Source organism: Dunckerocampus dactyliophorus, chromosome 3 (genome assembly GCF_027744805.1).
Source record: "Dunckerocampus dactyliophorus isolate RoL2022-P2 chromosome 3, RoL_Ddac_1.1, whole genome shotgun sequence".
Taxonomy (NCBI): domain Eukaryota; kingdom Metazoa; phylum Chordata; class Actinopteri; order Syngnathiformes; family Syngnathidae; genus Dunckerocampus; species Dunckerocampus dactyliophorus.
The window spans coordinates 25,143,141-25,165,805 of record NC_072821.1 but is presented as its reverse complement, the minus strand read 5'-3'; the positions used below and the strand labels follow the sequence as shown (position 1 = coordinate 25,165,805).

Here is a 22,665-nt window from a genome sequence, read left to right as displayed (position 1 = left end):
TCCCGACAGGTCTACAGTATAAGCTCAGCCCGAGGTTTGGGTAAGGAACTCCGGGGTGTAGCCGAGCGGAGGCAGCGGGCGTAGCAATTGTTACCCCAGGTAACAATCTTATTGTGACTCCAGTCAAAAGTTGGATTGTGTAGGCGCAACCAGGTTAAGCCCAGCACCACCGGGGCAGACTGCGACGGAATTATATTAAAGCGAATAGACTCATAATGATTACCGGACAGTTGGAGGTTCAGGGAGTCAGTCTGGTGAGTTACTATGGCGAGTAGACGGCCGTCGAGTGAGCGTACCTCTTTAGGAAACTGTAGTCTTACCCTGTTGAAACCGTGTCTTTTAGCAAAATTGCAGTCCAAAAAGCTCTCATCAGCCCCCGAGTCCACTAACGCCATGATAGAGACTTGTCTACCCCCTCCCTTAAGAGTTCCAGGTAGCTGAAGTCTTAACAAGTTCGGCGGTGAAGCCCTCTTAATTAATCCCATGCTCGTATACTCACAAACCGGCGAACTGGATCGATTCCACCCTGAGGGTCGATCCCTGGGTGATATCGGCTCCGCCGAGCAGTCCGTGTCTGGTGGCGACTTGGACCGATGCGATGGCCTGTCGGGGCACCGTGGCAGACGGTGATCAGCCCCTCCGCAGTAGAGGCAGAGGTGTAGGCGTCGCCGACGAGATTGCTCCGCAGAGGAGAGGCGTCGTCCACCAAGCTGCATAGGTTCCTCAGTGGATGTAGCAGAGGATTCCCGCTTAGTCTTATCGACCCTCCGATCCTCTTCGTCTTGGTGTATCGGCCTGGTGCGGCGTGAGAGCGTATCTCCGGATCCTCCTTGATACCGCTCCTCCTGGTGCTCGCGGTCCCGCTCCCTCAACCGGTTATCCAGTTGGACCGCGAGATCAATGAGCTGATCCAGGCTGGACATGGTGTCCCTTGCGGTGAGCTCATCCTTAACGCGTGGGTGAAGCGCCTTGCGGAAGATTCCGCGAAGGGCCGTATCATCATAGCCGCTCTCGGCGGCCAACACGTGGAAGTCAATAGAAAACACCACTACTGACCTGTTCCTCTGTTTCAGGTCGAGCAGCCTACTCCCGGCCTCAATGTCTTTAATGGGGTGGTCAAAAACCTTCCGCATCTCAGATAAGAAAAGAGAAAAGGAGGAGCGCACGGCCGGCTGAGCCTTGCTCACGGCTATCGACCATGCGGCCGCCTTGTTGGTGAGCAAGCTCATGGTGTAAGCAACTCTCGACTGGTCGGTGGCGTATGTGCTGGGCTGTTGGTCGAACACTAATGAGCACTTGTGCAAAAATTGTTCACAAGACCCAGACTCCCCTGAGAAGTGTGGTGGTGGAGGTATGCTGGGCTCGCGGCAACGCGCGGGAGGTGTGTCCGGTGGCAACGCCGTGTGGGCCGCTAGTAGGCTGGGATTCTGTCCTGTGCCTTGGGAGAGTCCCGGAGGGGGTACACCCTCCAACTGCTGCTGGATGGCGTGCACGCTGGCGGATAAGGAGGCGAGCGCCTCCATGATCTCCTTTAGCGAGCGGGAGTGGTCGCCTAGGAGCTGTCCGTGGTGGGACAGGGCGGACCTAAAATGGTCGAGCTCCGCGGGATCCATGCGTGTGGCCAGATTGTTCTGTTAGGGTTCGGCAGAAGCCGGAACTCGGATCCCAAGACGCGTGAGCAGGAGTTTGTAGCAAGACTATTTATTACAAACAGTAGGGGGTAATAAATAGCAAAAGATGGAATAAAAAAACACAAAATCACCCGGAAGCAAACGGGGAAAAAGAGGTAACTAACAACTAAGGAAGCTGCCGAAAACCGGGCAGAATAAAAAGCTAAACTCCAAGAACAAAAAGACACTGCTGAAAACCAAGCAGGTAAGATGCAAAACAGAAAAACACTCACGCTGCCGGAGAAATCAACGGACAGGGAGATGACAGGATTAGCAATCTAATGTTCTAGGATAGCAAGCCTGGAATCGAGGAGCACTACAGCGACGAGGCCGATAAGGCAAGTCTGGCAACAATCTGGCACCAACGGGTGTCTGCTAGAGGCTTAAGAAAAGGTGCCAGATGAGCTGCAGGTGCGTCAATTAGGACCCCAGGAGGTGAGGAGGATGAGCTGCAACGAAAAAACAGAAGAGGGCAGCAGAGCAGCAAGCTAATCCTGACATATATATATATATATATATATATATATATATATATATATATATATATATGTTACTTTTCCATTTTGTTTTCTTGCAACAGAGCAGGCTTTGTAATCTTGGCGGTATATTTATGGTACTTATTGAAAAGTTGAAAACTTATACTGTTGGAGCATTTAGATGAAGCAGTAAGAGGAAATGATAAATCGGCAGTTTTCTGTTTATGAAGCAATTATTTCTGCGTTTGACATTTTCGAGGTCTGACAATGTTTTAACTTTGATTTTGGTACAAATTGTGCTTGTTGTTGCTTATTGTAAATTGGAGGGTGACCATACTTGGCTCCAATCGAAGAGAGCGACAGGGTTAGCAAGCGCCGAGAAAGGTGGCTTCTCAGAGTTTTTTGGTTGTTTCCTGAACTTTTTGCCCGTTACGATGTTCTTAGTAATAGTGTTTTCCGAAATACACTTCTGAACTATTTCCACATTTGAGAACAGCGCATGTTTGCAGCATTTTTGCTCTGATTTTACAAGACTTTTGAGTTGCAAATGCTCTTATTTGCCCTCCATCTCTTTGCGGCGGGGCTGACAACATCCAGATGTGACGTGATGTGAAAGCCAGCATTTGAATTTAAGAAATAATTCATAGCAAAAGACAAAGGTGGTGTGGATCTCTGCCTGTTCCTTGTTGCTGTCTCGTAGCCGTCTTGGTTAACTATGCATCTTATGCATTTGAAATTGTTTTTTTGCATGTAACTTTAATTGTAAAACTATTAAAAAAACTGTTTTGTGTTAACATTTTTGGGTGTCCGGAACGGATTCATCTGATTTCCATTTTTTCTTATGGGAAAAATGTATTCGGTTATAGTATGTTTCAGTTTGAGTAGGCCCTTCTGGAATGGATTAAGGGCACTAACCAAGGTTCCTCTGTATAAATATTGATAGGAGTCTACCAATACACCATAATCAAGGTTCGCTACGTATCTCGGTTTTAAAGCCACGGTTTTTGGCACAGTAAGGGAACAAAATGCAAAACAGAAAACTGCTTAGCTGTTTAATATTTTTTTTAAATGAAACCTAAAAAACCCTGCAATCTGCTGACAGGTAATTCGCCAATAAATACAGTTCTCACATAAAAATATAGATATAGCATACATAAAAATTTAAAGATGTGAAGGGCCACGTTGATACATTTTAGGTATTTAAGGAACGGCGGGCTGAAAATGACCCTCTGGCCATACTTTGGACATCCCGGGTTTACAGCATTGTTTTTTAGGAAAATGCAACAGTAACAGTTTGAATAGTGTGAATTATTATTTTATTTTTAATAAATGAAAGTACCGTATTGGCTGAAGCGTAGCATTAATAGACTCGTTCTTGTAGTCCCATTCTCTACTGAACAATGGCAGCACACTGTTTTTGTCTTATCCACTTGTATTTGTCCTTTTATGTATTTCACTGGGAGCGAAATGTTCAAAAACAGGAGACTTTATCAACGGAAGAGGGTCTCTAGGCTTTGGATTCTCTTTTTGTCCTCTTAGATTTGTGTCCACATCTTTTCGTCCGCATTTAGGCACACTACCGGGACTTGTGGATGTACACTTCCTGAAATGTGGACCACAACTCGGTACACAACTGTACCGAACTGAAGGATCCATCCCAAAAAATCTGAGTACATTCCAAATTATTAATTTCAATGATAGCTGCCAAGGGGAGACCATGTTTCCTTTCATTTTCACTTTATGTTGGCATAATGGCCACATGTCCCAATACTTTAGTCATAATAGTGTACACTGACAAAAAGCGGGTGCACATTACAAAGTAACGGTGGAGCAACGGACACAAAAAGGTCTCATGAGGAATTCTTGAAAGGGACGCTAAAGTATTTCCCCCCAAAGTGTTGCTTTAAATGTCGAAACTAAATCATTGATAGTTGAATAAATTATAGATTGTACCAGAATGTTCAAACATCTTAATGAGATCACACCACTCTGAGTGCACACTGGAGAAACTCTCCCAAAATGTAATTCATCTTTAAAAGAAAAAAATAGATGGGAAGAGTCAGTGCAACCTAAATGAAGAGTAATGAATAGCTACTGTATATGTTCTTTAACAAAAACATTCCTGCAAATGGTTTGAACACAGCCATCGTTTTTACTTTCATGTGCCATGAGCTGTTAATTAGCCATTTTAACAGATGTCACATGCTCGCCATTTCATCATGATGGACAAATTAAAATGTTTGACATGTTTGATAATTGAAAGCCTTCTTTGTCAAGTGACAGATCATGCGTGCAAAGGATGGTTTGAGAGGCATGAGTAGTGTATGGTTACAAGAGAAATAATATATGCAGAGTAATAATGAAAACTCTTCCAATCTTCCAATACATTCTAAAGTCTGAATGCCACATTTGTGTCAGCTTTTTTCATGGCCAGGAAACACATGAAGTGTTGAACTTGCTGAGAATGTTCCCAGAAAAGTCCACAAAAAATGAAATGACATACAGTGTTATGTCGTATCTCAGGTTATGAAACACCTACATGTAGTTTCAATTCCAAAAGAAACTGTCATTGTTTTATTATTGAAAAAGATTAACTCAAGATGACTTGTGCTTATAGTATTATTGTGAACTCCAGATAATTATTCAAAAACCACGCCCTGTGATCAGTGATGGGCGGTGAGGTTCATGGCTGGTGAGACACTGACTCAAAAAAAATGTATTAATTAAATTCATTAAGTATTAATTCAAATTAATACAGGTTGCTCATTAAGAGGATAAAAACAAAAAAAGACAATAATTTACTTTTCTTGGAAAAAATTGTCTTCAAATGGTTTTCAAATACTTCTCAGTCCCATTTATAGAATTTTTTTATTCACTGGAAAACATTTGTGTTCTTAACTTTTATCTGCAGCCTTTCTTTCTCCAGGAAAAGTTCTGATACTTTGTTGTAAAAGTCTGTTCACCTCCTGGTAAATTTGGTTTTATAATCCTCCATATTGACAGTCACATTCATTCATTCATTAAGCACAGCATATCTTGAATGTAATTGACTTTCTGCTATCCAGAGCAACCGTAACGCAAGTGCCTCCCGTATGACATTTCTATGTATTTTATTGTCCGATTAGCAAGGATAATGTTGTCTTGTCACACTTACATTAAGGCAGTGGTTCTCAATTATTTTCTGTCATGCCCTCCCTAGGGGACAGAAATGTTTTCACGGCCCCCGATTTGAAATAGTATTGACGAACGCATAATATCTATTTAACTGTACTGTATAGACTGAAATCGAAACTGAAACCAGGGAAATGCAACAAAATGAGAGCTGTGAAACACACAAGCGTATTCAATAGTCAAATTGCTTGTTGAGTGTGATAGTCATATATGTTGGCAGATCTGCACTAACACTGAAAGTACTCCCTGCCTCTCACGCGCCCCCGACAATTCACCGCCCCTCCCCATGGGGTCCCACCCCACTATTTGAGAAGCACTACATTAAAGACATTACACGGGCTGTAGAAAATCATGGTATATAATACGTTTCTGCAAATTGTATTATAGGCGACATGCTGACAGACAGAAAATCACAGGCGCCGTGATCCAACTCACTGAGACAGTAGGCAGGCACACTGATGGCAGCCTCGAATGATCAAGAAATGTGCAAATTCATCAATTTTTACTTAAGAAAATGTTGAAAAAACGATTGGGCTCATACAGAAAATACATTTAGAATAGAGTTCAATGGAGAAATATTAATGTTTATTTTGTTATCATGATTAGTTTTTTTTTAATTTTTCTTTATGACTGGTGATGCTCAGCCTCACCTGCCTCCCCTGACTGCACGTCACTGCCTGTGGTAGGCTGGCGACCAGTGTTCCCTTTAAGGTGCTGCTCCAGCGCTCTCAGCGCACAGCAAATCTATGCAGTGCACAAAATAAAATCCATCCTGAACTGTCAATAAAATAAACACACAACAATTTATTCTGCACCATTTTGCAACAGGTGACAAGCGGTAACAACATATAACACAATGACGAACACTGTCCAATCAATGATAAGATCTTCTTGGCACATATGTACAGTAGTTACGCAATTGATTAATAGCACGTTACGTAGTACTGTACATGCCGCTGTTTTGCAGATTAGCGTGTTGGTAATGGGGCCGCAGTTATGAGAGCTAACTGCTGCTTGCTAACCCTGTATTATGGTAAAACAAACGGGCAGTATCACATCCACTCAACAAGTCAGCATAATCACCAAGCTGTGGTTCTTTTAAGGTGTACTGGCTGTCGGAGTATGTGCCAACAGAAGAACAAGAGGTAAAACTGGGTGAGATTTTTTGTTTTTTGAATGAGATGGGGCTGCTCTGAAAAACATGCTACAAAGCCAAAGTAGCAAGCCAGTTTCAAAAGTAAACATATACAACAATTGTGGCGTCAATTTCAAGTCAATGAAAGAATGCCACAACAGGCTGCTGCAAGAGAGAAGGGAAATAAGGAAATTAAAATAGACATAATGAACAAAATAAATGGTAAACAAGAAAAGAAATGGAAAATCCAAATGATAAACTAGGTTTCCTGCAAGATTCAGATCGCTAATTGGATGAGATAGTTCTACGGCTTGTTTTGTCTGAGGGAGACAGTAAAAGCTGCATTGTGATGTTATCAAAAAAATATCAAAAAGTTTGGACTCCCCTGACATATCCACATCGGATTTCAATGTACCAGCCTTCATTCATGACATTAGGTTCCTCATTTAATAATAACTGGGTCAGCTAGAATGATGGCAGTCACATTCTCTTTTTTTAAGAGAAGCCTGAAACAGCACAATGACCACAGTACAGCTCCAGTAGTCATAGTAACGTTGGCGATTAAAGTATTCATTCAAAACAATAATATTATTGAAAACATTTGAGTAGACATGTTTAGTCATCAATACTTTTACACTTTTACAACAGTCATGCAAATGGCATACTGTATCAATGTCATACCTATATTCGCGTTATAAAGTAAGGGAAATGTTCCGTAAAAATAAGGAAGAATCTGGGAAAATAACAGAAGTTCTGATCTTTCGTATTACTTCCACCCGAACCCCTGCCGTTTTCTTACAAAACTTCACAGGAAACTTCATTGTTTTTCAATTGTTTACACACGATTTGGAAAACACTGCTCCTTTTTTCAAAATATTCACACAATTATCCAAACTCCACACTCAAATTGCACAACTCGTAGATTGTTTGCAAAATGACATACTTCAGCCAAAACATTAATTGGATGATTGTTTAATTGGTTGCAGATCCGGACATGATAAGCACATTTCCGCAAAGTATGATTCCTTATTGATAGATATAATTTTTATGTAATTACAGCATCGAAAACCAGTTTACGACCTTCTAAACATGGTTTTACAGGGTTAAACATTGCAACACAATTTTGCAAACTACACTCATTTGATCAAAAACACAATTTACAAAACCACACACCCTAACTGCAAAATGCCTCAAATAACCTGCAAAATGAAGCACTGTATCCACAGCTACATATAGCATAGCATGATCAAAATCAAACTTTTGCACCAAAGACCACACACTTCATTCATATTACCAGATTTTTGTCAAGCCCATGACACACTGTTGGATAATGAAAGCACTCTCATCATCACGGCAGCATAAGTCTTCTTTTGTGTGTTTTTTCCACTTTTGGCCCACTCTTTTTTTGTGGAATTGTGTAATTCAGCCACATTGGAGGGTTTTCAAGCATGAATCGCCTTTTTAAGGTCATGCCACAGCATCTCAGGAGAATTCAGGTCTGGACTTTGACTAGGCCACTCCAAAGTCTTCATTTTGTTTTTCTTCAGCCATTCAGAGGTGGACTTGCTGGAAACAAACCCAAGTTTGTTTCAGCTTGAGGTCACTGACAGATGGCCGGACATTCTCCTTCAGGATTTTTTGGTAGACAGCAGAATTCAATACAATAATAATTCAATTCAATAATAATTCCCGGTTAAATTTTTCATAGCAAGTATTCCAGGTCCTGAAGCATCACACTACCACCACCATATTTTACTGTTGGTATGATGTTCTTTTTCTGAAATGCGGCGTTACTTTTATGCTAGATGTAATGGGACACACACCTTTCAAAAAGTTCAACTTTTGTCTCGTCAAACCACAAAGTATTTTCCCAAAGGTTTTGGGGATCATCAAGATGTTTTCTGGTAAAATTAAGACGAGCCTTAATGTTCCTTTTGTTCAGCAGTGGGGGTTTTTTTATCTTGGAATTCTGCCATGCAGGCTGTTTTTGCCAAGTGTCTTTCTTATGGTGGAGTCATGAACACTGACCTTAACTGAGGCAAGTGAGGCCTGCAGTTCTTTGGATGTTGTTGTGGGGCCTACTGTGACTTCTTGGTTGTGTCGTCAATGCACTCTTGGGGTAATTTTGGTTGGCCGACAACTCCTGGGAAGGTTCATCATTGTTCCATGTTGTCGCCATTTCAAGTCCCAAAGCTTTAGACAAGGCTTTATAACCTTTCCAGACTGATAGATCTCAATTAATCTCAGTTAAGTTACGCTTAAAGAGGGGGTAATCACTTTCACACAGGGCCATGTAGGTTTTTTTTTTTTTTCCCCTTAATAAAAAAAATTATCTGGCAGCTGGCACGGGTGCCACATCTTGTGGACCCCAGAGCAGAGACAAAACAAAGTGGTGTAAAAAAAAACAAAAACTATTCTAATAGCAACGGAAGGCGCTCACAGAGGAGGAAAAACAAAGTTCAACAGAAGACGCCAAATTGTCACCGGGAAGTTAACAAAATACAAACAAAAAAACAAAATAGCTAATTAAGAAGATACAAAAACGCTCAACAACTTACTGTAATCAGTTGGCAGCAGGGAATAAAAGTTAAAGAGAACAAAACAAACGTGGCATGAAGGAACGGCGCATGCATGATGCCGGTGAAGGTAGACAACAATCTGGCAAGGAACTGGCAAGACAGCATGGCTTAAGAAAGCCTTGATGACTAATTGGATGCAGCTGCACTGGCCAGATGAGCAGGAGAGAGGATTTCTCTGCAGCGCTGCAATGAGGGCAGCAGACCAAGCATTGGGCAAATCATGACAACCAAATATCATTTCATAACTGCATTTTGTGTTCAGTCTTGTTGTCATTGACTCATATTTAAATTTGTTTGATGATCTGAAAACATTTAAGTGTAACAAATATGCAAAAAAATAAAAATCAGGAAGGGGGCAAACACTTTTGTTTTGCACCACTGTAATACATGTACAATAGTACTGCACGTGCATATAGAAAATAATGTTAAAAGGAGACTCCAAAAGCCTGAGGGATATTTTCATTTGTGGTCCTAATTATTCAATATGATCATATCAAATGATCTTTTAATGTACAACAAATAATTAGCTGATGTAAAAGTGAAATTATTTACAATTCATTAATTCTTAAAAAATGGCTTCAACAAATAAATGGGTGAAAGCCCATCAACTAGGCTTATCGATAAGCCAGGTAGGAGGAGTCACGTGTGGAGATAAATTATACTATACTTAAACACAAGTAAATTAATCAAAACTTAAATACACAATCCGACAACTCCAAAACAGTCTTGTGGACAAGTTGTGACCTGCACATTCACCACTTCAGTCACGCTGCACCCCGCATTCACTCCCCTCTTCTATCAGGGCTTCTATGAAATGCTAACATAACATGATGAGGTTTTTTTTCTGTTAATTATTTTGTTTTTTGTTATTATTGTGACCTTCTTGAGCCACTGAGTGTTTACATTTATTTGCATTTTGCTTTGTTTTTGTTTTTTTCTTACTTAGGAAATATTTCTGGTGTTGTGACTTGAGTCGCAGGATTATCCATCCTAGACTGTATTAAGAACTGCATTTTATTTATTAGTTCTTTAGAAAGGTTATATTATATTGCTTAAAAATGACGATTCAACAGAAAACTTGCTTAGTGCAGAGTTTTGCAAATTAATGTGTGCCATGTTTTGCAAAAGCTGAGTCTACTGTATGCTTATTGTTGTGCAACTCTGTACAGGTGTGTTGCTGGTTGAGTGTAAAGACCTGTTAATTGTGTTAACATTTTTATTTTAGGATGTAAACAACCGTAAAACACTGTAAAATGGGAGGCCACCGGGAAAGAAGGGCAAAATATCGTCGTTTCCTAGTGAAAACGGCAGGGTTGACCGGTACGGCAGGCGGCAATGAGGCTGATAAAGCCAACTAATGTCTGCAACTTTTGCACCAAGACAATCACTTTCAGCCTAAACTGGACTGATTTTGCATGTGCAGAAACTCACAGCCTGTATGCAAATAGTGAATGATTGGAGGTGTCTTGTGGAAAAATCTAATTTTGTAAGCTCATAATGCAATCGTGCCCTGATTCGTCAGTTAGATGAGAAATTCTCAGGGGCCTCTTATTCCGGCTTTAAACAAGGGAAAGCAAGCCAGCCTTGTAGCCCTTTAAGACTGCAAGGGGACCACAGAGCAACAGTGCGCTTTGTTTGTCTGCCTGAGTAGGGCCATCTATTTACCTCCTATTTTCATATAAGTGCTTTAATATGTGCCTTTCTCTGGGAAATGTCGTTCACTTCCATTATGCACCGTGTTGCCTTGTTGTGGCAAAAATTATGTTTTATTCTACGTGTGTATTTGTTACACATTGAGTCATCAAAGCAACTGCCACCTCCGAGTGCCACTGTACATTTATGCAGATGTTTTTTTCTTTTTATGTGTGAACGTGTGTGTGTGTTTGTGTGCCAGACTGAATAATTGTGCTTGTGCGATGCTGAAATGCTAGGTTTGGGAATAACGTGAATGGCAGTCTGGGGTTTGACGTAGTCACAACATACTTTATTAATGATAAGCCATTTTCCGTCTTAATGTGTTTCCTGCTGTTTGATTCATCCCAGCTTGTATATTTTATGAAAATGACAGCAGATTATTGCAATTAGTGGCTTAATGGACATAAGTAGTGGAACATTTTTCTTTGACCATGTAGCCTGAATTAGAAATACATTAAATGCAGTATGTACAAATATTCTGGATATGGCTGCTACACTCGTCTTTGTATAAATATGTGATTACATTTTTCCACTTAATGAAAAACCCTCACTTATAACAGCTTAACTATAACCTCATTTCTTCACAAGGATAAGCTTTTATGCAAGAAAGTACACCGTTTCATATGAAAAATTAAATGACAGTAAAGTATTAAAAATGTATAGTGATTACCATCTGTGCTATAATTACTTAATTATGTCTTAATGTAACTAACGTTATTTGCACCCAACTGGAATAAAACTGTTAAGTTTAACTTGAATACAATTATTCAGTAAAATACATATGTGTGTATTATATTGTGAATAAAACTAAAACAGGCCCAACATCAAATTACATGTGTATTGAAGTCGGCTAGCTCCTCACGTTAGCCGCTGGGACGCTAGCTGTTAGCCATTCAGTGAAACACAAATTTTGTTCTTCAGCTCGTCGATCTTGCTTGGTACAGCTTTAAATGTTAAGACCAATTTAAGCCCTTCAAACTCATGGAACGGAACTTCAGGACAAGATAATTTTTGCCGAGTACGAGCACGAAACGAGTACAGCTCGTCATTATCTGTAATTGTGTTGAAGGGAAACCCTCATTGGGTAACTACTTACAGTATGTATTCACTTTTCACGCTCTTTGATTGGCCAGTCACACACAGCGACCGTCTCCCCCGAGACAGACTCCTACAGCCATAGTGAGGCAGCCCTGCCTGTCACTCTTTCATACACAGACACAATACAGACAGTGACTCTCTGCTTGCTTGGCTTGACTCTAGCTCACATTCTCTATTTCGCTGTATTTTGGTTTGTATGACATTTAAAGTTAGTTGGTAGACTTGTTTCGTTACGTACGCGGTGCATTTGAAAAGACAGATTTGAAAACGGCTCGTGTCACGTTGGTCACTGCCTCTACTCAAGTCAGCTGTGGTTGATTTTTCAGGTTTCTGATCGGCCAAGATGCAATGTCAGTCTGCAAATGTGTTTTTATGTGGACAGACATTTTTCATTTTTTCCACTCTTGTGGAAGGAGATTTTTTTTTTTTTAACCAGAGTCCTGTAGGTGGTGGTAATGCACATTACAATTCCATTTCAACAGTTGTCATTTTCGTGGCAGTGCACATTACTAACTGCCAAAATGAAAAAAAATGGAGTCCAGAAATTCAGAGTAATAAAACTAAACAAAAAATCTGTTTTAATGAGTTTAGTCATTTAATAATCCCATATTTATATAAATACACAAGTCCCCAACCAACGAACACAATTGGTTCCAGATGACCGTTCTTATGTCGAATTGTTCTTAAGTTGGGGAAGAGGTAATATTACCAATTATATAGGTACTGCATGTATGTGTATACATATATACACATATGTGTATGTATGTAAATATGAGTTTGGATGCAGTAGTAATATTAAACGAGGATAATTAATGGGAAAAGCAATAATAAAAATAATATAATAATACGTAATGATAAATGTTATTTACCTTTGAAGAGGAGTGGTCGAGCATACGTCGTTGTGGTGGAGAAGGAGGAGGAGTTATTGGAAAAAAAGGACAAATCGTCGTGGTCGTTAGACTCTTCTAAAAGAGGTAGTGTTCTGTGGGTGGTGTGGAATTAAGCAGGCCTATTAACTCTTCATAAACTTTAATCACATGCTCTGTCCGGGTTGTATCATACAGCTACAATTTAGCTGTATGATATTTGAGAGTGGCCTGGGAACTTTATCTCCGCTATGGGAAGGATGTAAATTTTGGGACACATTATCAGTAGTGTACCTTTGAATCAGTGGTTGTTTCGGCCTTTCAACACTAGACACCCTCATCAAAGGCGGCCAACTACAGGGTGATCTAGCCTGAGCCTGTGTCCCATGCCCAATCATGAGTAAAGTAGTGCCTCGAAAGTGGAGGGAGATGAGCCAGGCAAGCCAGGCAGTAAGTTCCCAACCTGGGATAAAAAAACAAAACAAAAAAACTGCCCCATCGTCCTTGCGCTTGATCCATAGCCACTGGCTGCATCTTTCGGCCGCTTCAGAGACTGATCTTATTGTCTGTCGCAGAGCCTGTCCATGAATGCCAAGGTCTTTCATAAGCCTGATGGTAGAAGAAGCCACAAAAACCTCTGCATCCTACTTCAGCTGGATAGACCTTGACCTTCCATCCTCGTTGTTGTGCATCTGCTGCCAGATCTGTGTAGCGCAGTTTTTTTCGTTTGTAGGCCTCTTCGGTGGAATCCTTCCATGCGACCGTGAGCTCTATGATGTAGACCACCTTTAGTGAAGGGGACCATAGCACCTAGGTGCCTGAAGGAGGTGGTTGCCATCTCTGGGGGAAAGATTAGTTGCTTGCCAATATCAACTAGCATCTTCCAATCCCGGGCCATGGCTAGCTGTCCAGTTTCTGGTTTGGTAGCTGGGTGGTTAGGCTGTTTCTGTCTCTCTCGAACGAATGTTGGCAAAGAGATGGAATTGGCATGTCTCAAGGGCAAGGAATTGATCGTGTCCCTCTTGCTCTCAAGAGCTGCTGCCAGACTCTTGAGGACCGGATTGTGCCTCCCAGGTGTAGAGGCCTTGCGTGAGGGTGGTCCTGCAACTGGTCAAGATGTGTTTTAGAGTCATTGAATTTGGACAGAGGGCGCAGGTTGGGTCCTCACCATACCACTGATGAATGTTTTGTGGGGATGGGAGCACATTATATGTAGCTCGTATGATGAAGCTGGTGTTTATTGCTTCCATTTCCCAGAGTTGCCTCCAGGTGAGCTTTCACTTCTCTACGCCTTCCCACATCCATTGTCCTTGCTTGGCAAGAGAGACAGCCTTTGCGCTTGTTTCAGCCTCTTCCTGACGGTGCACTTCCTCTACCACCATTTTCCTCCTTTGTAAGGCTGAAGCTTTGTGCCAAGTTGGTTTATTCACTGCAACGCCAAATCCTCCTCTTCCCATCTGGACATGTCCCACAATGTTGTTGTGCTTCAGGGCTGACGTAGTATGCTGTACTACGTCGGATGGTGTCCATTTCCTTCCCGTTGACAGAGGTGGTGCAGCATTTCTGACGGTCTGATCTTTGGAGTCCTTCAATGTCATCTGTAGTCTCACTTTTGAGCACTTGTATTCTTCAGTGAGGCTCGTGATAGGTAGTTCAAGGACTCCTTTGCCACAGATGCTGATGTTGCTCAGACTCTGTGAGACGCCAAGCCACTTCTTCACGAAGTTATGTTTTGTTCCATCTTTTCCACCATTGTTATTGGGACCTCGTAGATCGTGAGTGGCCACATTACCCTAGGGAGAAGTCCAAATTGTAGGCACCAGAGTTTGAGCTTCCCTGGCAGCATTGTCTTGTTGATGGTGTCCAGACTTGTGGTGATTTCCTGCCTTAATACCTGCACTGCCCTGATGATGATTTCCATGGCTGTTTTGAATGCAAGGGTGAGACTTTGCAGTCTGCCATGATGCCTTCTTCTAGACGCTGCCATGATGTTGTGTAGTCGGCTGTTGTAAAGCACAATTGCAGGTCTTCAAAGTAGTCTTTCACTCGAACAGTGATGGATAATGGAACGTGGAAGAAGTTGAAGGATTCCCAAAGGAGGTTGTGGGGAACTGTTCCAAAGGCATTAGCCAAGTCGAAGAAGGTTACATGGAGGTCTCTTTTGTCCCTCTTAGCAGTTTGGATCTGGTGCCTGATCATACTGGTATGCTCCAAGCAACCAGAGAACCCTGGGATACCGGCCTTCTGTATAGATGTATCAATGTACTTGTTCTTTTCCAGGTAGGTGGACTGTCTCTGTGCTATCATGCTGAAAAAGATTTTCCCTCCAACGTTGAGAAGGTAGATTAGCCGGAATTGACTAATATCTGCTGCATCCTTCTCTTTGGGAATTAGCACACCTGAAGCCCTTCGCTACGCCTTGGGTATTATTCCCTTTTGTCATACTCTCCCTATTTGTATGATAGTTAAAGTTAGTTGGTAGACTTGTTTCTTTACGTATGTGATGCATTGGACAAGACAGATTTGAAAACGGCTCATGTCGCATTGGTCACTGCCTCCACTCAAGCTGTGGTTGATTTTTCAGAAAAACTTTGCTCGGAGGTTAGTGGATAGCGGAAAAAGACAAATGAGATCTTTTGCATATTCCTACAATAAAAATAACAAAATCACACATAGTTAGGTCTGGGGAACTTGCAGGCCAAGTAAATCTTACAGGCCTTGAACTTAAGTAAAACTAAGATAATGCTGGGGCGGAGGGGGTACACAGGGGCTTACTCTGTGGGGTCAGGTGTTGGGTGGGTGGGGGGCGATGCCTCCTGTTGTGTCCCTGGGCAGGGCGGTCCTGTGTTGGGGTGGGGGGCTGGCGCTTCCGGCGTGGGCGGGCTTCTTTCCGGTTGCGGGGGCGTCTCTGGGCCTGCTTGTGTGTGGCCCCCGGTGCCCGTCTGCCTTTGTGGGGTGTGATCTCTCGCTGGTCTCGAGGGTTGGCTGTCCTCTGGCCTGCCGGCATCCTGTTTCTGGTTGGGATTGCCTCTCTGCGGCCCCTTGCTGGTCTTCCCAGGGGGGAGGGCTCTCTGGTCTGGCTCTTGGGAGGCTGTGGGCCCGGTGGCTTTCTGGCGGTGGGGGCTTGGCCTGGCTAGGTGGAGGGCGGTGGAGGGGGCTCCTCTCCTTTCATGCATTCTCAGTGACAATTACACGCTCACCCACTCGCGCACCTTTATATATATGAAGACTTGCACACATACAGAGATACCTGTACACACGTACATATGCACATTCACAATACATAACCAGGGTGTTGTTATGCTGGTTTTATTACAGCGACGGTGATGTCGGCAATGTGATTATAGTTTTTACAATGGTGTGCATTACAGTTATTGTCATTCTGATCAGTATTATAGTTAATAATTTCATTATTACTATTATGTGTGACTGTTTCAATGCAGTATTGTCATTGTAGTCGTTGATATTATTTTGCCCCTTCCGTCAGGGTCTTTGTAGTCGTCACAGACATTTGCTGATGTAGTCCTGTTTGTTTCTGTTGTTCCGTTCTTGTTGTCACAGTTGTTGTTGCTGCTGTTGTCCTTGTCTCTGTCTTTTTTGTCCCCTTCAAAATCTTCACTCACTCAATTTACTGCAAAAAAGATTGGTGAAGATAATTCATAATGCCGCGTATAGAGAACATACAAACCCTTTATTTAAAAAAAAAATGCTGATTGAGTACATTTTCAAACTGCTAAAATAATGCATAAAGTTGACAATAACTTGTTACCCAAAAACGTCATACAGTATTTCTCTGGAAGAGAAGTATGATCTTAGAGGAAAATTCAACTTAAAACACTTCTATGCGAGAACAATGCTGAAAACCCACAGCATTTCAGTATACGGAATGAAATTATGGAAGGTATTGAGCAAGGAACTCCAACAATGTATCAAGACGAGCGAATTAAAAAAAACAATACAAGCAGTTGATGTTTGCTAAATATAAGGCTTGATTATTATACTTATTGTTCTGTCATGCTTATTTTTATTTTTTTATTATTTATTTATTATTCTACTGATTATTATATGGAATAATATTACATGGAATGCAGGAAGTGAATAATATGTACTGCACAAGATGTGGAACGGATGGAGGGTAGGATTAAATTGGGGCGTAGGATTAAATAAGCGTCCTACTCCTTTTGGACATGTGGAACTGTGAAATGATTCATGAGATGTATTCCATTGTAACCTGCATGCATGTTCAAATAAAATTAATCCAAACCAAGCACAAAGAGCAAGGTGTTCTGAGCAACGTTGCCAGAGGAACAACGCGACTACAGTGTCCCTGTTGCAGCCATTCAAAACTTGTCCTTCTCCTATAGTACTGATGGGAGTCCTTCTGGTCCTTTATCTATGTATTAAGAGTTGTTACAGAGGTGAGCCTTATTCATTTATTTTACTGGCACTACTGTAACATTTTCTTTATTATCTTATTATACTCATGGCCATGAAAAATAAACATGAATTTGTCTTTTTTACAACTTTAAGAACACTGTGAAAACAGATATAAATGTCTGTCAGTGACAGTACTTAGAAAATTAATCACTGCTGCACTACATCTGCTGCACTACATCACAGGACAAAAAACAGCGTGCCCCAAAATCCCAAACTCCAGTTAACAGAGACTCTTCTAATAGTTGAAATACAGTGATATGAAAAAAGTGTTTGCCCCCTTCCTGATTTCTTATTTTTTGCATGTTTGTCACACTTAAATGTTTCAGATCGTCAAACAAATGTAAATATTTGTCAGTGACAACACAACTGAACACACAATGCAGTTTTTAAATGCAACTTTATTATTAAGGGAGAAATCCAAACCTGTGTGAAAAAGTGATTGCCCCCTAAATCTAATAACTGGTTCAACGGTACTGTGACAGAGGTTTGTCTTACTTTGACTTACTTTGTCAAGTCCGGTTCTCAGTTTTACAGTACACATTTCAAAACTGGTGCCATCCCGGCCAGTGTATTTCACACAAAATGAGCAAATAATTATTATGGAGCCTTATGAGAAGTTCATAAAGATTATCACTGCCAAAAGCAGCACTGTCGCCATCAATAGAGCAAGGGAGGACAGCTGTCTTTTTTCATTTTTGAATGATGTCCACATTGTTTTCATATTTTACTCATCTTTATCATAGAATGTGTGTGTGTGTGTTTGATTGAAAGCAAGGCTAAGTGTGTGTAGATTAAACTTTTTTTTTTTTACTATGTCGTGATGAACACAACTATCTATGGTCTCTGTTCAATGACAATAAAGACGTTTTTTGACAGTGTAAATATGCTCCAGCAGGTAAGATTTGTGTTTGGGCTTACAGTGCCCTATCGGTAAAACTCTGATTTGTTTATTCATGGCTACATCTATGTGAAAAAATGAATATTACCCATTATGTGTGACAAATGGTTGATTGATGAGTTGCATGAGTGTGTACTCATGAGACATGCTGTACCTTGCGGTGACCAGTAGGTGGCAGTGTTGACGTGTTTTGTGGCAAGTTTTTCCTTTGTGACGTGTTTTCCGTTTTGTTAGAATAGTGTTGTATTCCAGTTGATTGAGGCCTCAGAGTTCTTATCCCTCCAGAAAATATTGTAATATAAAACCAGCCTGAGTACACACGCCTGAGTACACACGCAAGGACTGCTGTGACATATGCCTCTGCTAACATTGGCCGAATTAATATTTCAGATTACATTTTCTTCCTGATGCTTGGCGCAAAAAGTGAGCAAATATAGCGTATTCCCTTGGCTGAAAATCTATATTGCTTGATAGATCATTTCATCAGGGAATGCTAGTAAATCAACGCGATCTTGAAAAAGCCAAAAAGCTGCTCGAATTATTCTTTCTCCCAGGTCCACCGCGTTCTCAATAAATGGTGAAGCCATCTCCGAATGAGATACACAGTGAAACAGCGGTGCTTTCATCACTGATTTTAAGATAAAAGTCTGGACATAACCTAGTCGGGACCAGGTTATGTGTATTAGTTACCATGGTGATATAGCCGCTTTAAAAGAGAGCCACCTTTGACTCAACAGACCTAGCTAACCCATTAAATTGCTTTGCAGTACAAGGAGCAGGGTTCCCCCCCGTAGACCAGGCAGTCACAGGAAACAACCTTTCATGCTCACATTCACACCTATGGAAAATCTAGAGTTTAACATGCATGTTTTTGGACTGTGGGAGGAAACTGGACTACCCAGAGAAAACCCACCCATGCACAGGGACAAAATGCAAAGAGAGGTCTGACTGGTTTGAACCCAGAGCCTCCTGACTTTGAGGCAGCCGTGCTAATCACGGATCCACAGTGCCGCCCATACATGTGGACGTTATGCACAATTGTGCCTTCTACTAGCAAAAAAAAAATAAAAATCAGTCAAGCCTAATTGCTAATTATTTTGGTCACCTGTCTGCTGTCCAGGAATGCCTTGTGAGAAAACACAATTAGTTCAAATGCCATGCAGTTGAATTCAAGCTGCAGAACAGGAATAACAGAAAGCCATTACATATTTAATGAAGCCATGTGTAAATTGAGCAGCTTTGAAACATCCCCGCAGAGTCATAGAGCAACTGACACAGATGGCTAGCACTTTGTGGAGAGCATGCATTATCAGTATTTGAGTATGAATGCCAGCTGCAATGACCACTGTGACAGAATCACACTTGAGGGTGCAGATCTGTCTCGGGTGCATCTCTGCGGCTGCTGCATGAGCCAGGTCGAGAGTGAAAGTAGGAGAAGGTAACATGGCTTAAGCCAAGCATGCACTGAGTGGCTGGGCTTGTGCGCAACAACAGCCTCTCTGCATGTGGAATGAGTTCTAGTCAGGAAGTAGAGAGGACAGGAGGATGAAGCACTGGGGCAAGAGCATCACTTGTGCACTTAGAATGTGTGTTATGTGGTATACGGCAAGGTATGATTGTGGTCTGCTCAAGGGAGGTTGGGACTGCAGGACACTGATTGGCTCTGCTTGATAGTAGGGAGTGGCCAGAATATGAATGACCGCTCCTGCCTTATGCTTTAGCAGCTTTTTGGGACAGCTGTCGAGGAGGCATGTGGTGTTTGAGATTGCGCATGCTGAGCGCAGAGCATCTGAGCTAGTGAGAGAAGGTACAAGAAAAAAAGGAAGGAGGGGGAGACCAAGAGAGAAAGAGAACAGGAGCTGGTGAATAGAGAGGGAGGGAGCTTGAGGCAGAAAGAGCGGGCTAGCGCTCAAACACTGCAGTCTTTCTTTTGCTTCTCTGAAGAATCTCTTCTCACTGTCTCGCTGCTTGGCCATGACCCCGTTGGACGCCTTCATCATCTAGAGAGGAGGAGACAAACGCTCCACAGCGGAGGGACCTGAAGAGGGGACACTTTGCCTCACTGATGACAGTCTGGAAATTAATTAAGCATCGTCAGCACTGAGGGACACGTTGTGAGGTGCAAGAAGACACAATGAGGGAGTTGAAGAAGGCGACTTGATTTGTGATGCGTGTGGTCAGTCCAGAGAGAAAGAAGGAGTAACCGCAACACTTTTTGGATAGAATTGGCAAGTTAGGGTGCAAATAAAAGTGCTTGTGGTGAAAAGGAATTGTAATTCACAAAGATTGAGTTGCGCATTTACATTATCCATCCTTTCATACGTGTCGGTGTTCCAGCAGGCACTTGTACCAGCATCTGTCTCACTTGTCATTTTCACCGCATGTCAGCAAATCACATCTTGCACATACACAGTGCTGAGACACGGCGTAAGCGCATGTGTTTGAGAAGTTCCCGAGAGATCCCGATCGGAAATTTCTCATGAGACCAGGTAGGACACTTCTGTATCGTCTCGACAGTCCCAAGAAGGCTGGATTTAGACAAGAGGAGTTGTTAAAGCTCTCCAGTCATCTGCCTGATTAAAGTATTCTGAGATGAACCTGCAAACCATTTTATCTGCCAGAGCATGACACCTGTTTTTGAAGGATTAGAGGAAGGGAAACAGGCATGGTCAGATGTGTGTGCTTGGATTATGTCCTAAACGCATGAGAATTACACAGGTGTTGTGGCAGGATTATGCTGCTGTATTATAGGCTTTAGGAGTCAGGTGAATGACAGAGCTTTATCTCCAACAGATTAACTCCGATGACTCTTATAATAATTTCATAATCTGCCCTGGGATTTGAAAGTTTGATTGATTTTGGAGGTAAAGTGAGGATAGGTGAAACCACCACTGGGATTCAGCATCATCGCCACTCAGTGGAATGACTTCTGCTTCCTCATTGTGAACTTTCACCGTTAAAAACTTGCATTATGAGACGCTCAAGCACGGATGAGACACCGTACCGGCGCAGTCCATCTCTGGACAGCAAACCCGACACGCCACCGTTCTCCTCCGGCTTCCATCGCTTCAGTGGAGAATTTGAATACAAGCGGCCGCCGTTTGCTTTCGGCTTCCACACGACAAAGGGGCCGCAAACATCAAAGGGCCGCTACGGCCAGGGGAAGAAGTATGTGGTGTTTTACCTCGACCTCTCCTTCATATTCCTCCTAGAACTGCGGCGCTGCAGGATGGCTGAAGGTTGTATGATAGCCCTGCGTTATGGGATGGTCTTCTTCAACCTCCTGTTCTGGGTAAGACCTTTTTACATGACCTTCAATAAATGTACATACTTTTTAGAGCATGCTGTGTTCCTTCTTTCACTTTCATCATGTTTTTTGTTTTATTCCAAAGTCATATTTGGCATTTTCCTTGCGTGTTCTCTTGTAATGATGTGAGTAAGAGTGTGAAAGAGATCATGCATTTAGAAATGTGTATAAAGCTCCCTGTGTGGGCGAGTCAAGCGTTTTCTGTTCACTATAAGACACTTGGCGCGTGGGCGTATGCTGACTTTTTACAGTATTAAGCTCTGACTTACTTAGAGCGTGTATTGTGTGCACTTAATCACAGTGTTATCATCGTGCAGTAAATCCTTACCTGGCTCGGCTTTGCCCTCGCCCCTCTACAAGTTTGCACCTCAGCACAGAGATCTAAGCGGCTGTCAGTCTGCGGTAGCTCGCTGATCATATCAGTTTGCCATGGAGCTGTTTGAGCTGCTGTTTCTGTCTGCCAGTGTCGCTGCCACTCTGATAACCTCACAACAGATCACTTTCATTCACACTGTAAAACCTGTCATGTTCCACTGTGGATCAGCGATAAAAATCCTAATCAGTGCCTGATTGAGTTTCTTTTGACACAAACTCCTTTGGGAAATCTATCCTAACTAGTCATATACTTTGGAAAGGATGCTGGTGCACACAGTTGGTTTGCTCACTTTACTTCTGAATTGCCATATTGGTCTGTTCTCACTGGTAATGGAATGAGCCGAATGCTGAAATACAATCGAGTTGCTAAGATGCGAGCTCCCTCAGGGATTGAGCAACCTTTTCACCGCCATATCTTCTGTCTGCAATAAACTGCTGTCAGAGAGAGGTCACAATTTGTTATTAGCACAGCCATGCGCAAGTGTGTGTGCATTGGCTCCTTGAGAAAAATATTGACCCCTTGACCAAGCTGAACTATTGTGTTCTTCTCGGTTGAGAAGCCAATCATTTGACAAACCTCCAGGCAAACAAGGAAAGACAATGGTACTCTTTTTGGAATTTTGGAATCATCCCCAATCCTTATGAGAGACAAGAACACACGTCTTTCCCTTTTCTGTGCATTCCAAATAATGAAAAACTGCTAGCACAAGGTAGCTAATAATGGACGTAATGTGATTCCCCTATTTCACCTACAAAGGCCTCTAAAAAAAAAATTAAAAAAAACCCAACCATGTTTTTATGGTTTTGTATACATACTGTAACCATGTAGTACACATGTAATACTTACAGTATTGGTCATTTTAAACATTGCCGAAACTTTCCTGGTTGCACTGATTTCACAAGGCAGTAGTTTCATATATACTTCTGGTTTTCCCCGAGAGCGCTACGCCCTCTGGGT

General features: G+C 42.0%; 1 protein-coding gene across 4 annotated transcripts in view; it reads left to right on the top strand.

Moving 5' to 3' along the window:
• Positions 1-22,665, top strand: part of tspan4a (tetraspanin 4a) — a 219,993-nt gene that overhangs the window by 30,169 nt on the left and 167,159 nt on the right. For 2 of the 4 annotated variants that reach the window (XM_054771980.1, XM_054771981.1), the window contains one exon: positions 21,238-21,317. In XM_054771980.1, the coding sequence (XP_054627955.1) occupies positions 21,255-21,317 (63 nt within the window). In that variant the 5' untranslated portion in view covers positions 21,238-21,254. Of the gene's footprint in view, positions 1-19,460; positions 21,318-22,665 lie in introns of those variants that run through there. The other 2 variants (XM_054771979.1, XM_054771978.1) reach the window with 2 other exon arrangements.